Source organism: Chiloscyllium plagiosum, unplaced genomic scaffold (assembly GCF_037043375.1).
Source record: "Chiloscyllium plagiosum isolate Xiang-an unplaced genomic scaffold, Cpla_swu_hap1 HiC_scaffold_23, whole genome shotgun sequence".
Classification (NCBI taxonomy): Eukaryota; Metazoa; Chordata; class Chondrichthyes; order Orectolobiformes; family Hemiscylliidae; genus Chiloscyllium; species Chiloscyllium plagiosum.
In genome coordinates, this window is record NW_028270161.1 from 13,174,510 (window position 1) to 13,188,247 (window position 13,738).

At 42.2% G+C, this 13,738-nt stretch overlaps 1 protein-coding gene across 5 annotated transcripts in view; it reads left to right on the plus strand.

Annotated features, from left to right (window-relative positions):
* LOC122561838 (uncharacterized) overlaps positions 1–13,738 on the plus strand; it is a 104,997-nt gene that overhangs the window by 26,323 nt on the left and 64,936 nt on the right. For 4 of the 5 annotated variants that reach the window (XM_043714070.2, XM_087999368.1, XM_043714065.2 and 1 more), the window contains 5 exons: positions 148–239; positions 1,314–1,451; positions 9,357–9,484; positions 9,604–9,623; positions 12,814–12,910. In XM_043714070.2, coding sequence (XP_043570005.2) covers positions 148–239; positions 1,314–1,451; positions 9,357–9,484; positions 9,604–9,623; positions 12,814–12,910 — 475 coding nt within the window. The remainder of the gene's footprint in view (positions 1–147; positions 240–1,313; positions 1,452–9,356; positions 9,485–9,603; positions 9,624–12,813; positions 12,911–13,738) is intronic. The other variant, XM_087999369.1, reaches the window with a different exon arrangement.

Below are 13,738 nucleotides of genomic sequence, written 5' to 3' on the forward strand. Positions count from 1 at the left end.
TCGGCCTCCCTGTATTACACAATGTTAATCTTATAGGGGGCAATTTCAAAGTTTTAAGTACTAACTTGTGGGCTTTTGTGAAGGGTGTAGAGTTTGATCATTTACTGTAGTTTTCAAATAGCTTCACCTTTTCTTCTTGTCCAACAGGAGTTTATCTTTGTAAATATTCAGACTTCCTTCATCCCAAGCCATGGTACCATGGAAAGTGTGGCTTTATTGTAATTTTTAAAATAGTTAAGGTAAGGGAAAAGAAAGCATTATGATTGTATTCTATCTGGTTACACTCTTGTTAATCAAAAGGGGTTATTGCTTTGAAGTTCTGTAACCTAATAAAATTAAAACTTTTGCTTTTCATTTGCTTGCTATAAAAAATAAATCTCCGCTGCTGCTGCTATGGACAGTGGTGCTACACTATCTCATGTCATATATTGGCCTGTTTATCACTGAGTTGACTTACAGCATTTAGCCCATACAATATCATGCACAAAGCCAGAGCGTTCAAGAAATTATACTTTTGTTTGACTTGCTAGCATAATAGGATGAGGTTCCCTTCTGACTCAAACTTCACCAGCTGTCTTTTGTTCCTTTAATGTTGCCCCTCAATGAGATTGTGTGTTATATGTAACAGATGCTTCCTTGTTGGCTCTACCCTTCTGGATATACTGCGAGATTGGCTACAGTTCTTGCAATCACAACTGTAACATGAAGCTGTCTTGCTTAGTGCTGTTCTGCGGATGATTCATTGCAATCCACACAAGATCCATTACTTCATTTCCTCAGCTATTTCTTACAGTTTAAAAAAAATCTTTTCCTGCTTGCACTCAAATGTTTCAAACTTTGCTCAATGCATCTTGTGTTCGTAGCACACAATGCTGTCATATTCAAGCACACCATCTTTCAAGTTGCTATCTGAATCACTGTAGATTAGTTTAAGAAACACTGCCCCGTGGAGTGGGACTGGTCAGAAGTCGGGGCAGAATGATGTAGTTGTGTTATTAGTCAGATCGTGTATCAGTTTTATTGCAAGTTATATTGCAATTCAGTCTTTACGCTAGAATAAAATACCATGCTCAAAATACAAAATAATTTTGGTATTTGTTTGCTTGATTGATTGGAGGTTAGAGTAAAGTTTGATATTTACTCATGGATTTTGCCTGTGTTTCCTCAGTCCTCTTGCACAATAATTAACGACAATAATCATGTCGCCTCTATTTGAGGGATTACATTTAGTAACATTAAAAACTATTTTCTACTTTTCTTTCTACGTGTTCTTATTTGAGAGTGATGCCAATGCTGTTTTGTTGATTTGACAGGGTAGAGTAAAGTCTATGATTGAAAATTACACAGCGGATTTGACTGAGCCATCTGTTGGTTACAACTGCCATGTTTCTATAAACAGTGATACGGTTTCTTCCATAACAAGCCATTTTCAAGCTTTTGAGCTTACCCAGGTGAAGTACTTCTTTCAAATTTGTGCAATCTAATTTTGTCTAACAGACATTAGTCCCATTTGAGTCACTTTTTGGTTACTGCTGAGTTGAGAGTTTAATTTTAGAAATTTTCTTTCTTCATTTTTTTTCTTGGGATGAAGCCATTGTTACCAGCTCCTAATTTCCCTTGAACTGAATGGCTTGCCTGGCCATTTACAAGGGCAGTGCAATCGTATCAGCCTCCACCACTTCCATACCCATACCACCCTCTATTGTTCAGGTTGTAAATTTGCTCACTGTGCTGGTGGGTTTGTTCTCAGATGTTTAGTCACCCATGCAAGGTAACATCATCAGTGAGCCTCCAGTAAAGCGTTGGTGTTCTGTCCTGCTTGCTATTTATCTGTCTCGGTTTGTTGTGGTGGGTGATATCATTTCCGGTTCTGTTTCTGAGTGGTTGGTAAATGGAGTCCAAATCTATATGTTTGCTAATGAAATTCTGCTTTGGTTGCCAGGCCTTGAGAAAGTTCCATGCGTGTTTTTGTTTAGCCTGTCCCAGCATGGATGTGTTGTCCCAGTCGAACTGGTGTCCCTTTTTGTCTGTGTGTGTGGATACCAGTGATAGTTGGTCATGTCTTTTGGTGGCTAGCTGGTGCTCATGTATCCTGGTGGCTAGTTCCCTCACTACGCACTTCACCTTCAATGACAAGATCTACAAACAAATCAACGGATGCCTGTGGAATCACCTATATCAGGACTCTTAGCAGAAGCAGTGATGCAGAGTTAGAATGAACAGCCCTTCCTAGGACCCAGCCCAAGCTTTAGGTCCACTAGGTGGATGACACTTTTTTCATCACGGAATTCAACAAATTATAGGAAACCCACAAACACATAAACACCATCCTTACTGGTATAAAATTCACCAAAGAGGAAGAGGACAATAACCATCTTCCCTTCCTAGACGTCACGGTCGAACAAAAAGCCAATGGAGAGCTACAGACCAGCGCTCACAGGAAAGCCACACACACACTGACAGATACTCAACTACAGGAGTAACCATCCTAACACCCACAGAGCTGCATCAGAACATGATTTAAATGAGCCACAATATACTACAGCACCCAGGAACCATGAGAAGCTGAGGAAAAAGACCCATACAGCATATTCAGGAACAACAGGTACCCGCTAAGTGCAGTCCGCCAATTCGTACACAACAGATCTAAACAGGCAGACACACTAGCCACCCTGCTATACATCAAAGACATTTCGGAGATGGTGTCCAGACTACCCCGGCCCCTAGGCATCATGGTAGCCCACAAACCTACCACCACACTGAAACAGCTCCTGATGAATTTAAAGGACCCCATACCAACAACCAGCAGAACGAACATCATTTACTCTGCAAAATACTCTGCAAAGACTGCAATGAACATTACATTGGACAGATGGACAGGAAACTAGCCACCAGGATACATGAGCACCAGCTAGCCACCAAAGGACATGACCAACTATCACTGGTATCCATACGTACAGACAAAGAGGGACACCAGTTCGACTGGGAAAATACATCCATCCTGGGACAGACTTAACAAAGACACGCACGGGAATTGCTAGAAGCCTGGCGTTCAAACCTGAACTCCATTAACAAATATATAGATTTGGACCCCATTTACCAACCACTCAGAAACAGAACCGGAAATGATATCACCTACCACAACAAACAGACAGATAAATAGCAAGTGGGACAGAACACCAGCAGTGCACTGGAGGCTCAACTGATTGAGCAGGGTGACAGAACATCTGAGAACAAATCTACCAGCTCAGTGAGCAAACCTACAACCGGATCCACCACCTGAGTTACAAATCTTCTGCAAAATCTCAAACAATAATTGTTGATAGTGTCATGGTCACCATTTACTGAGACCAGCTTTATGTTGTAGATTGTATGAATGGAATTTAAATTCCACGAGTGATACTTAGAGTCATAGAGATGTACAGCATGGAAACAGACCCTTCGGTCCAACCCGTCCATGCCGACCTGATATCCCAACTCAAACTAGTACCATCTGCCAGCACCCAGCCCATTTCCCTCCAAACCCTTCCTATTCATATACCCATCCAAATGCCTGTTAAATGTTGCAATTGTCCCAGCCTCCACCACCTCCTCTGGCAGCTCATTCCATACATGTACTACCCTCTGCGTGAAAAAGTTGCCCCTTAGGTCTCTTTTATATCTTTCCCCTCTCACCCTCAAACTATGCCCTCTAGTTCTGGACTCCCCGACCCCAGGGAAAAGGCTTTGTCTATTTATCCTATCCATGCCCCTCATAATTTTGTAAACCTCTATAAGGTCACCCCTCAGCCTCCGACGCTCCAGGGAAAAACAGCCCCAGCCTGTTCAGCCTGTCCCTGTAGCTCAGATCCTCCAACCCTGGCAACATCCTTGTAAATCTTTTCTGAACCCTTTCAAGTTTCACAACATCTTTCCGATAGGAAGGAAACCAGAATTGCATGCAGTATTCCAACAGTGGCCTAACCAATGTCCTGTAGAGCCGCAACATGACCTCCCAACTCTTATACTCTGACCAATAAAGGAAAGCATACCAAACGCCTTCTTCACTATCCTATCTACCTGTGACTCCACTTTCAACCTTACCATTAAGTGTATAAGTCCTGCTAAGATTTGATTTCCCAAAATGCAGCACCTCGCATTTATCTGAATTAAACTCTATCTGCCACTTCTCAGCCCATTGGCCCATCTGGTCAAGATCCTGTTGTAATCTGAGGTAACCCTCTTTGCTGTCCACTACACCTCCAATTTTGGTGTTATCTGCAAACTTACTAACTGTACCACTTATGCTCGCATCCAAATCATTTATGTAAATGACAAACAGTAGAGGGCCCAGCACCGATCTTTGTGGCACTCCACTGGTCACAGGCCTCCAGTCTGAAAAACAACCCTCCACCACCACCCTCTGTCTTCTAACTTTGAGCCAGTTCTGTATCCAAGTGGCTAGTTCTCCCTGTATTCCATGAGATCTCATCAGTCTCCCATGGGGAACCTTGTTGAACGCCTTACTGAAGTCCATAGATCACATCTACTGCTCGTCCCTCATCAATCTTCTTTGTTACTTCTTCAAAAAACTCAATCAAGTTTGTGAGACATGATTTCCCACACACAAAGCCATGTTGACTGTCCTTAATCAGTCCTTGCCTTTCCAAATACATGTACATCCTGTCCCTCAGCATTCCCTCTAACAACTTGCCCACCACCAAGGTCAGGCTCACCGGTCTATAGTTCCCTGGCTTGTCTTTACCACCTTTCTTAAACAGTGGCACCACGTTTGCCAATCTCCAGTCTTCCGGCACCTCACCTGTGACTATCGATGATACAAATATCTCAGCAAGAGGCCCAGCAATCACTTCTCTGGCTTCCCACAGAGTTCTAGGGTACACCTGATCAGGTCCTGGTGATTTATCCACTTCTAACCGTTTCAAGACATCCAGCACTTCCTCCCCTGTAACCTGTACATTTTGCAAGATGTCACCATCTATTTCCTTACAGTCTATATCTTCCATATCCTTTTCCACAGTAAATACTGATGCAAAATATTCATTTAGCGTCTCCCCCATTTTCTGTGGCTCCACGCAAAGGCCGCCTTGCTGATCTTTGAGGAGCCCTATTCTCTCCCTAGTTACAATTTTGTCCTTAATGTATTTGTAAAAACCCTTTGGATTATCCTTAATTCTAATTGCCAAAGCTATCTCATGTCCCCGTTTTGCCCTCCTGATTTCCCTCTGAAATATACTCCTACTTTCTTTATACTCTTTTTTAAGGATTCACTCAATCTATCCTGTCTATACCTGACATATGCTTCCTTCGTTTTCTTAACCAAATCCTCAATTTCTTTAGTCATCCAGCATTCTCTATACCTACCAGCCTTCCCTTTCACCCTGACAGGAATATATTTTCTCTGGATTCTTGTTATCTCATTTCTGAAGGCTTCCCATTTTCCAGCCGCCCCTTTACCTGCGAACATCTGCCTCCAATCAGCTTTCGAAAATTCTTGCCTAAAACCGTCAAAATTGGCCTTTCTCCAAATTTTAGAACTTCACCTTTTAGATCTGGTTTATCCTTTTCCATCACTATTTTAAAACGAATAGAATTATGGTCGCTGGCCCCAAAGTGCTCCCCCACTGACACCTCAGTCACCTGCCCTGCCTTATTTCCCAAGAGTAGGTCTAGTTTTGCACCTTCTCTAGTAGGTACATCCACATACTGAATCAGAAAATTGTCTTGTACACACTTAAGAAATTCCTCTCCATCTAAACCTTTTAACACCATGGCAGTCCCAGTCTATGTTTGAACCCATGTTCCCTGTGAAATGGGTTGTAACATCAACCCCCTTTTGGGACTATTCCAGATCAAGAGTATTCCTCAGATGATCATTCTCGCTTCAGATTGACAAGGGCAGGCCTTGTAGATGTTTGAATGGTTTGAAGAGTTGAATTTACTCACCTTGAAGGAAAGGAACCAGTTGAGGCCATTACTGCCCTCCAGAGAGCCTTTGTACTTCATTTCAGCTGGATTGTCACAACCTGTGACATGGTTACAATGGTTAGCAATCTAACCATGTTCTTCAACAATTGTCCATTCCATCTCCACTGGAGGGCGTACAGATATAGGTTCTTGAGTTTAGATACAGAAGGCTAAGTGACACAATATATTTTCTGAACAATATAAATGTTTATTAGTAAACTGGACAGTTTGATGAGAATGTCAATCACAATGTTAAAGGTTCTCGAGAAAGAATATGTAAACCTGTTTCTAATAGAGAATCCCAAGTCTCAATGGTCTGGATATTCCGATGACCAGACAGTCATTGAAGCAACACAGACTGGAGCTGTGCAATGGGACCCCGTGGAAATAGATACAGCAGATGCCATTGGAATTGCAGAAGATGGATAACCCCTGCATCTGGTGCCCTTTGAAAAGAAAACCTATAACGTTGCCACCACCAAGCCTTGAACTCACAGAACCTGAACCCTGCTGGCCCCAGTATCAACTCTATTGCCTCTCTCCTCCCACATCCACTCCCACATTCTTCTAAGTAAAGATAGAACATAGAACATTACAGCGCAGTACAGGTCCTAAATGTTGTGCCGACCTGTGGAACTAATCTGAACCCCGTCTATCTCACCCTATTCCATTTTCATCCATATGTTTATCCAATGACCATTTAAATGCCCTTAAAGTTTACAAGTCTACTACTGTTGTAGGCAGGCCGTTCCATGCCCCTACTACTCTAAGTAAAGAAACTACCTCTGACATTTGCCCGATATCTATCACCCCTCAATTTAAAGCTATGTCCCCTCATGCTAGCCATCACATCCAAGGGAGAAGGCTGTCACTGTCTACCCAATCTAACCCTCTGATTATCTTATATGTCTCAATTAAGTCACCTCTCAATCTTCAGAGACAATTGTGCAGCAAGGAAATGACCACCATCTAGGGCAGTACAGTGGCTCAATGGTTAGCATTGCTGCCTCACGGTGCCAGGGACCAGAAGTGAGATTCCACCCTTGGGCAACTGTCTGTGTGGAGTTTGCAAATTCTCCCCGTGTCTGTTATCTCTAACAGAAATAGCCTTAGGTCTCTCAGCCTTTCCTTATAAGACCTTCCCTCCATACCAGGCAACATGCTAGTAAATCTCTTCTGAACCCTTTTCAAAGCTTCCACATCCTTCCTATAATGCAGTGACCAGGACTGTATGTAGTACTCCCATGTGTGGCTGCACCAGAGTTTTGTACATCTGCAGCATGACCTTGTGGCTCTGAAACTCAATCCCTCTACCAATAAAAGCACCTTGTGCCTTCTTTACAACCCTATCAACCTGAGTGGCAACTTTCAGGGATCTATGTACATGGACATTGAGATCTCTCTACTCACCGACACTATCAAGAATCCTACCATTAGCCCAGTACTCTTTACTCCTGTTGCTCCTTCCAAAGTGAATCACCTCACACTTTTCGGTATTAAATCCCATTTGCCACCACTCTGCCCAGCTCTGCAGTTTATCTATGTCCCTCTGTAACCTGCAACATCCTTTGGCACTATCCACAACTCCACTGACTTTATTGTCATCTGCAAATTTACTAACCCATCCTTCTATGCCCTCATCTCGGACATTTATAAAAATGACAAACAGAAGTGGCGCCAAAACAAATCTTTGCATACACCATGAGTAACTGAACTCGGGATGAACATTTCCAATTAACAACCACCCTCTTCTTCTTTCTACTAGCTAATTTTTGATCCAAACCACTAAATCACCCACAATCCTATGCCTGCGTATTTTGTGCAATAGCCTACAGAGGGGAACCTTATCAAGCACCTTACGGAAATGCTCCAATTCTCTGCTAGAGGTTAGCGTGGCTGTTAAGGGAATAGATCTGGCACTATACCCTTAACAGCCACGCTAACCACACACTTTCCTTACACAGGAATTGTAAAGTGTCTGACTGTGCTGCTGAATATGTAGACCTTCGAACACATCACACTGACTGCTGTAAAAAGGTTTACAGGTTTGACTGCCCACAACTGTCTTGCAGTAAGGGAGAACTGTATTGATTTCAGCTACACTGCATTTCTGAAGGAGCCAGGCTCAGCGTTCCCCACTAAAAATACAAAGATTTGTACTAATGTAAAACAAAAATGAGTGGAGTGGCAATCCTGCTGTGAGTATCTGGGACACTCAATCCCAAAATGGTTGCTTGTGACCCACACCAAGGGTCCCAACCCTTGATTTCTGAAACCCTGATATAGCTACAAAATATTTCTCAGTTACTGCAGTCTCACAATGCACAAACTGAGGATAATCCTGTGTCACCTGTCAACTGAATTCAGGAAACTGAGTCCTAAATCTTCAGAGACAATTGTGCAGCAAGGAAATGACCACCATCTAGGGCAGTACTGTGGCTCAATGGTTAGCACTGCTGCCTCACGGTGCCAGGGACCTGAAGTGAGATTCCACCCTTGGGCAACTGTCTGTGTGGAGTTTGCAAATTCTCCCCGTGTCTGTGTGAGTTTCCTCCAGTGTTCCGGTTTCCTCCCACAATCCAAAGATGTGCAGGTTAGACAGATTGGCCATGCTAAATTGCTCATAGTGTCCAGGGATATGCAGGCTAGGTGGATTAGCCATGGGAAATTCAGGGTTACAGGGATAGGGTAGGAAGGTTAGTTTGAGTGGGATGCTCTTCGAAGGATCAATATGGCCTTGATGGGCCGAATGGCCTGCTTCCACACTATAGGGATTCTTTGATCTGATTCTTACAATATGCTATTAGTTCGAAGGGTGTTACTAGCATGTATGTTCTTGCGTTTCCTACTGGTTTACTTTTTTTTAATGGTATAAATATCGGAATCACATAGTGGATTTTGAGATTCCTTGGATTTATTCTCATGGTTAAGGTACTGCTAGTGTCTCCCTGAGGGTTTGCAGTCACTTTCAAGTCTAAGATGGAGTCACATCGGGAAGAGTTTTCACAAGCAATGAGCACCAGGTTGTTATTAGTTCCTTACCGAGATGATGTATCCATGATTTTGAAAAGCAAGTTACTATTTTCAGAATGCTACCTGTGATCGAACACGCAAACCAGTATGCCACTGGATAATGATGTCCTTGTCTACAGAGAGCCCAGGTATGTTTCTGTACCTCAGCCAAGCAGATAAACCTTCCTTTTACATTTTTGATCCCTGAATCATAGGGTTGACATTTTCTGCATGCCCCGATCCCCCTCATCTGACTCGGTTATATTTTAGTTTTCCTAGCTTGCGATCAATATTTCTGTTTTGTTCCTGCAGAGTCTTTGTTGTTATTTTGATATATGTGTTCTGTTGCTGACCAGTTTGATTTCTCTTTATTCCAGTATTATTTGTATGAGTTTGGACACTGTGATGTTCTCCAGCGCCCTCGACAGATTTATCCTTACGCTATTGTAGCATTTCAGTACTCTGACAGCAAGTACATCATGGCAGACTCAGCAAAGACTGAGTTGTAAGTTGCTTTCCTGACCCTTCACAGTAATGCCATTTTTGTTTTACCATGTATTGATGATTGTCAAAACTTATCTGATGGCATCTGATTGTTTTGTTTCTCACTTTTCTCCTGCACAGACTTATTCCTGAAATTCAAGGTAAAATGTTTTTCCTTTAAACTCCACTTGGGGATAAGTTTGTTGTGTTTATTCATTTTGGAAGTGCAATACATAAAAATAAAATGTTTTGATGTACGGTTATAATATATTTAATTATGGAATCAAGGATTCTTGGGGAGACAGGTAGGAAACTAGAGTTGTGGATGATCAGATCAGCCATTATCAGATCTTATTGAAAAGCCAAATGGCACTCTCTGCCCCTGTGTCTCATAGAGTCATAGAGTTATACAGCACTGAAATCCTTCAGTCCAATTCATCCATGCTGACCAGATTTCCTAAATAAATCTTAGTTCCATTTGCCTGCATTTGGCTCATATCCCTGTAAACGCTTTCCATTCATATGCCCATCCAGATGCCTTTTAAATGTTGTAATTGTACCCACCTCCACCATTTCCTCTGGCAGCTTGTTCCATGTATCATATGGTCAGCATATTATATGACTTTTTTCTTTTAATTTGAATAACTGAGATCTGACATGAGAAAGCATGTGTGTGAGATCCATCGGCTCAGAGATACAATGGATTTTTAATATTGTAATAGTCCAATATCATCGTATGTTACATATCAAGGGGTGATGGGAGAGAAAGATCAACTGCTCACTTTTTCTGTTCCTTTTAATTCAGAATGGCTTAATTTAGGCAGATTTAAGGAATTAGGAGAGTGGTAAACTGATTTTAAAAATTAGTTCCAATGGAGGATACAGAGGAGGAGTTAAAGGGAGTCTTGCTGAGCAGGTGGGAGTGTCTGTGGCATTCTGGGTCAGAATTGCTCCTGCTCCCATAAATTAGGGTGGCTCTGTGGTTAGCACAACTGCCTCACAGCACCAGGGTCCCAGGTTCGATTCCAGCCTCTGGCAACTCTCTGTGTGGAGTTTGCACTTTCTCCCCGTGTCTGCATGGGTTTCCTCTGGGCGCTCCGGTTTCCTCCCACAGTCCAAAGATGTGCAGGTCAGGTGAATTGGCCATGCTCAATTGCCTATAGTGTTAGGTGCATTCGTCGGAGGGAAATGGGTCTGGTTGGGTTACTTTTCGGAGGGTCAGTGTGGACTGGTTGGGCCGAAGGGCCTGTTTCCACACTGTAGGGAATCTAATCTAATCAGTTATTGAGAGAGCTGACAAAAATACAGTGGCACCAAAACTTGTAGAAAAATAATAGTAAAATAAGATGTGCAGTAATTCTGAGGGACAAAGGAAGCTGCAGGAGGACATGGATGGAAATCGAGAAAGAGGCAGATTGAATTCAATGCATCTAAATGTAGGGTGGCACCTTGATATTTTCTACAAATCAAAAATAAATTGTTCTACGTTGAATGTGGGAGGTTTGGGTGAGATGAGAGAGTAAATGGATGTGAGAATTCACCTTGACAAGTGCAAAGATATTTGTTTTGAAAAAAAAACAAAATTCTGACAGTGAATGATAATTTATTTGTGTTGATTTTGATAAATGCGTATTGAAGTGGTGAAGAGATGGGACAGTTTAAATAAGAAGAGACAATTTTCTGTGGTTGAGGGGTCTCAGTGCAATAGTGATTCTTTATCTATAAGACTTAGTGGAAGAAATTTAGAACAGAGAATGGGGGACATAGTTTTAGAATAAAAGTTTGCCTATTTTAGAAGGAAATCCGAGGAATTTCTTGTCTCGGTCGTTAATCTTTGGAATTTTCTATTCCAGGGAGCTGTGGAACCTGGGTCATTGAATATATTCAAGTCTGAAATCAGACAGGTGTTTTAGCTATAGGGGAGTCTAGGGTAATGGGGAACAGGCAGGAAAGTGGAACTGAGACCGTGATCAGGTCAGCCACAATCTCTGTCGGCGTGCGAGGGCTGAATGGTCTACTCCTGCTTTGATTTTTCATGTAGAAACATTTTATAGGCAGGGTTGTGGAATGTAGTCTGATGTTGATACTTGAAGTGGCGTTCTTAACTGTTTTGAAGAATAGGCCGGACAGGTTAAAGGAAAACAGGGATAACGACAGTGGGAACAAGCCATGTCCATAGAATTAGAGAATTTCTTATGTATGAGATAAAACCAGCATGCACTAGTTGGACCAAAGAGTCGTAGAGATGTACAGCATGGAAACAGACCCTTCAGTCCAACCCGTCCATGCCGACCAGATATCCCAACCCAATCTAGCCCCATCTGCCAGCACCCGACCCATATCTCTCCAAACCCTTCCTATTCATATACCCATCCAAATCACTCTTAAATGTTGTAATTGTACCAGCCTCCACCACATCCTCTGGCAGCTCATTCCATACACGTACCACCCTCTGCGTAAAAAAGTTGCCCCTTAGGTCTCTTTTATATCTTTTCCCTCTCATCCTAAACCTCTGCCCTCCAGTTCTGGACTCCCCAACCCCATGGAAAAGACTTTGCCTATTTATCCTATCCATGCCCCTCATAATTTTGTAAACCTCTATAAGGTCACCCCTCAGCCTCCGACACTCCAGGGAAAACAGCCCTAGCCTGTTCAGCCTCTCCCTGTAGCTCAGATCCTCCAATCCAGGCAACATCCTTGTAAATCTTTTCTGAACCCTTTCAAGTTTCACAACATCTTTCCGATAGGAAGGAGACCAGAATTGCACGCAATTTTCCAACAGTGGCCTAACCAATGTCCTGTAGAGCTGCAACATGACCTCCCAACTCCTGTACTCAATTCTCTGACCAATAAAGGAAAGCATACCAAACGCCTTCTTCACTATCCTATCTACCTGCGACTCCACTTTCAAGGAGCTATGAACCTGCACTCCAAGGTCTCTTTGTTCAGCAACACTCCCTAGACCTTACCATTAAGTGTATAAGTCCTGCTAAGATTTGATTTCCCAAAATGCAGCACCTCGCATTTATCTGAATTAAACTCCATTGACCAAAGGCCTGTTCCCCCATTATACTTTCAATTTAATCTTTTCATTTTGATTTTAAATATTCTAAGCACTAAATATTTAGCCTGCTGTATATATACTTAATTTTAATCAATTCAACTTTTAAATTCTAAAATTAAACATGTGGATTATTGGATGAGACTATATATCCTTTCCTTGTGTTTTTGTTTCCACCATTCTTTTGGTTATCTGGAGTGTGATGCACAAGTGGTTGACCTGTTTATATGAAGCTCTGTTTTACAAGCATCCTTATTGGGTTGAACATTAACAATTTATTTTTTTGGCAGTGGAGTACTATCCTTGGAAAGGACAACTCGCCAACAAAGGCAAAGTGATCAGTGTAGCTCTGAAATCAAATGGCAGTCCATTGATGCCGGTCGTTTTGTAAGTCTGCACTTTTGATCTTTTATCATTCCCTACCTAAACCTCTGCCTCCCTCTCCTTCAGGACTGTTCTTAAAACATATATTTGCCTTAATGTCATCTTACATGGCTTCTACATTTATTTTGTTGTACTCCCGCAAAGTACTTTGGAGTTCTATCACTTTATATACATTACATAAATGCATGTTATGGTATTTGTCTATCCATTTTGATTCAGTGTTCTATTTAAGGGTGTGGAGCAAACCCTGTTTGTTTTTTTTAATTGGGAAATTGCTATCAGGATCCATATTGGATATATTACCTGATTCTCATTGCCTCACACTAAACGAAAACCTTTGGCTGTGAGGGACAGGCAAGTTTATCTCTTGGCTCTGGTAGAAGTGGGTACTGCAGATGCTGAAGATTAGAGTCAAGTTTAGAGTGGTGCTGGAAAAGCACAGCAGATCAGGCAGCATCCGATGAAGGGCTTTTGCCCAAAACATCGATTTTCCTGCTTCTCGGATGCTGCCTGACCTGCTGTGCTTTTCCAGCACCACTCTAATCCTGACTCTTATCTCTTGGCTTTGCAGAGCCACAGTATAAATACTTGCCGAGGAATTGATTAATATTGATGAACTGCTGCTTATAGGGCACCTCCTGAAGTCTTTTATTTTTGTCCCTGGGGTGTCATGTCCTTTCTATTAAGTACTTTCTCTTGCTCCACCATTTTATCTAAAAAAAAATAGTTTTAGGATGCAGGCATTGCTGACAGGGCAGGTACTCATTGCTTATCCCTAATTGCTCTTGAGGGGGTGATCTCCTTGCTTGAGCTGCTGTAGTCCATGCTGTG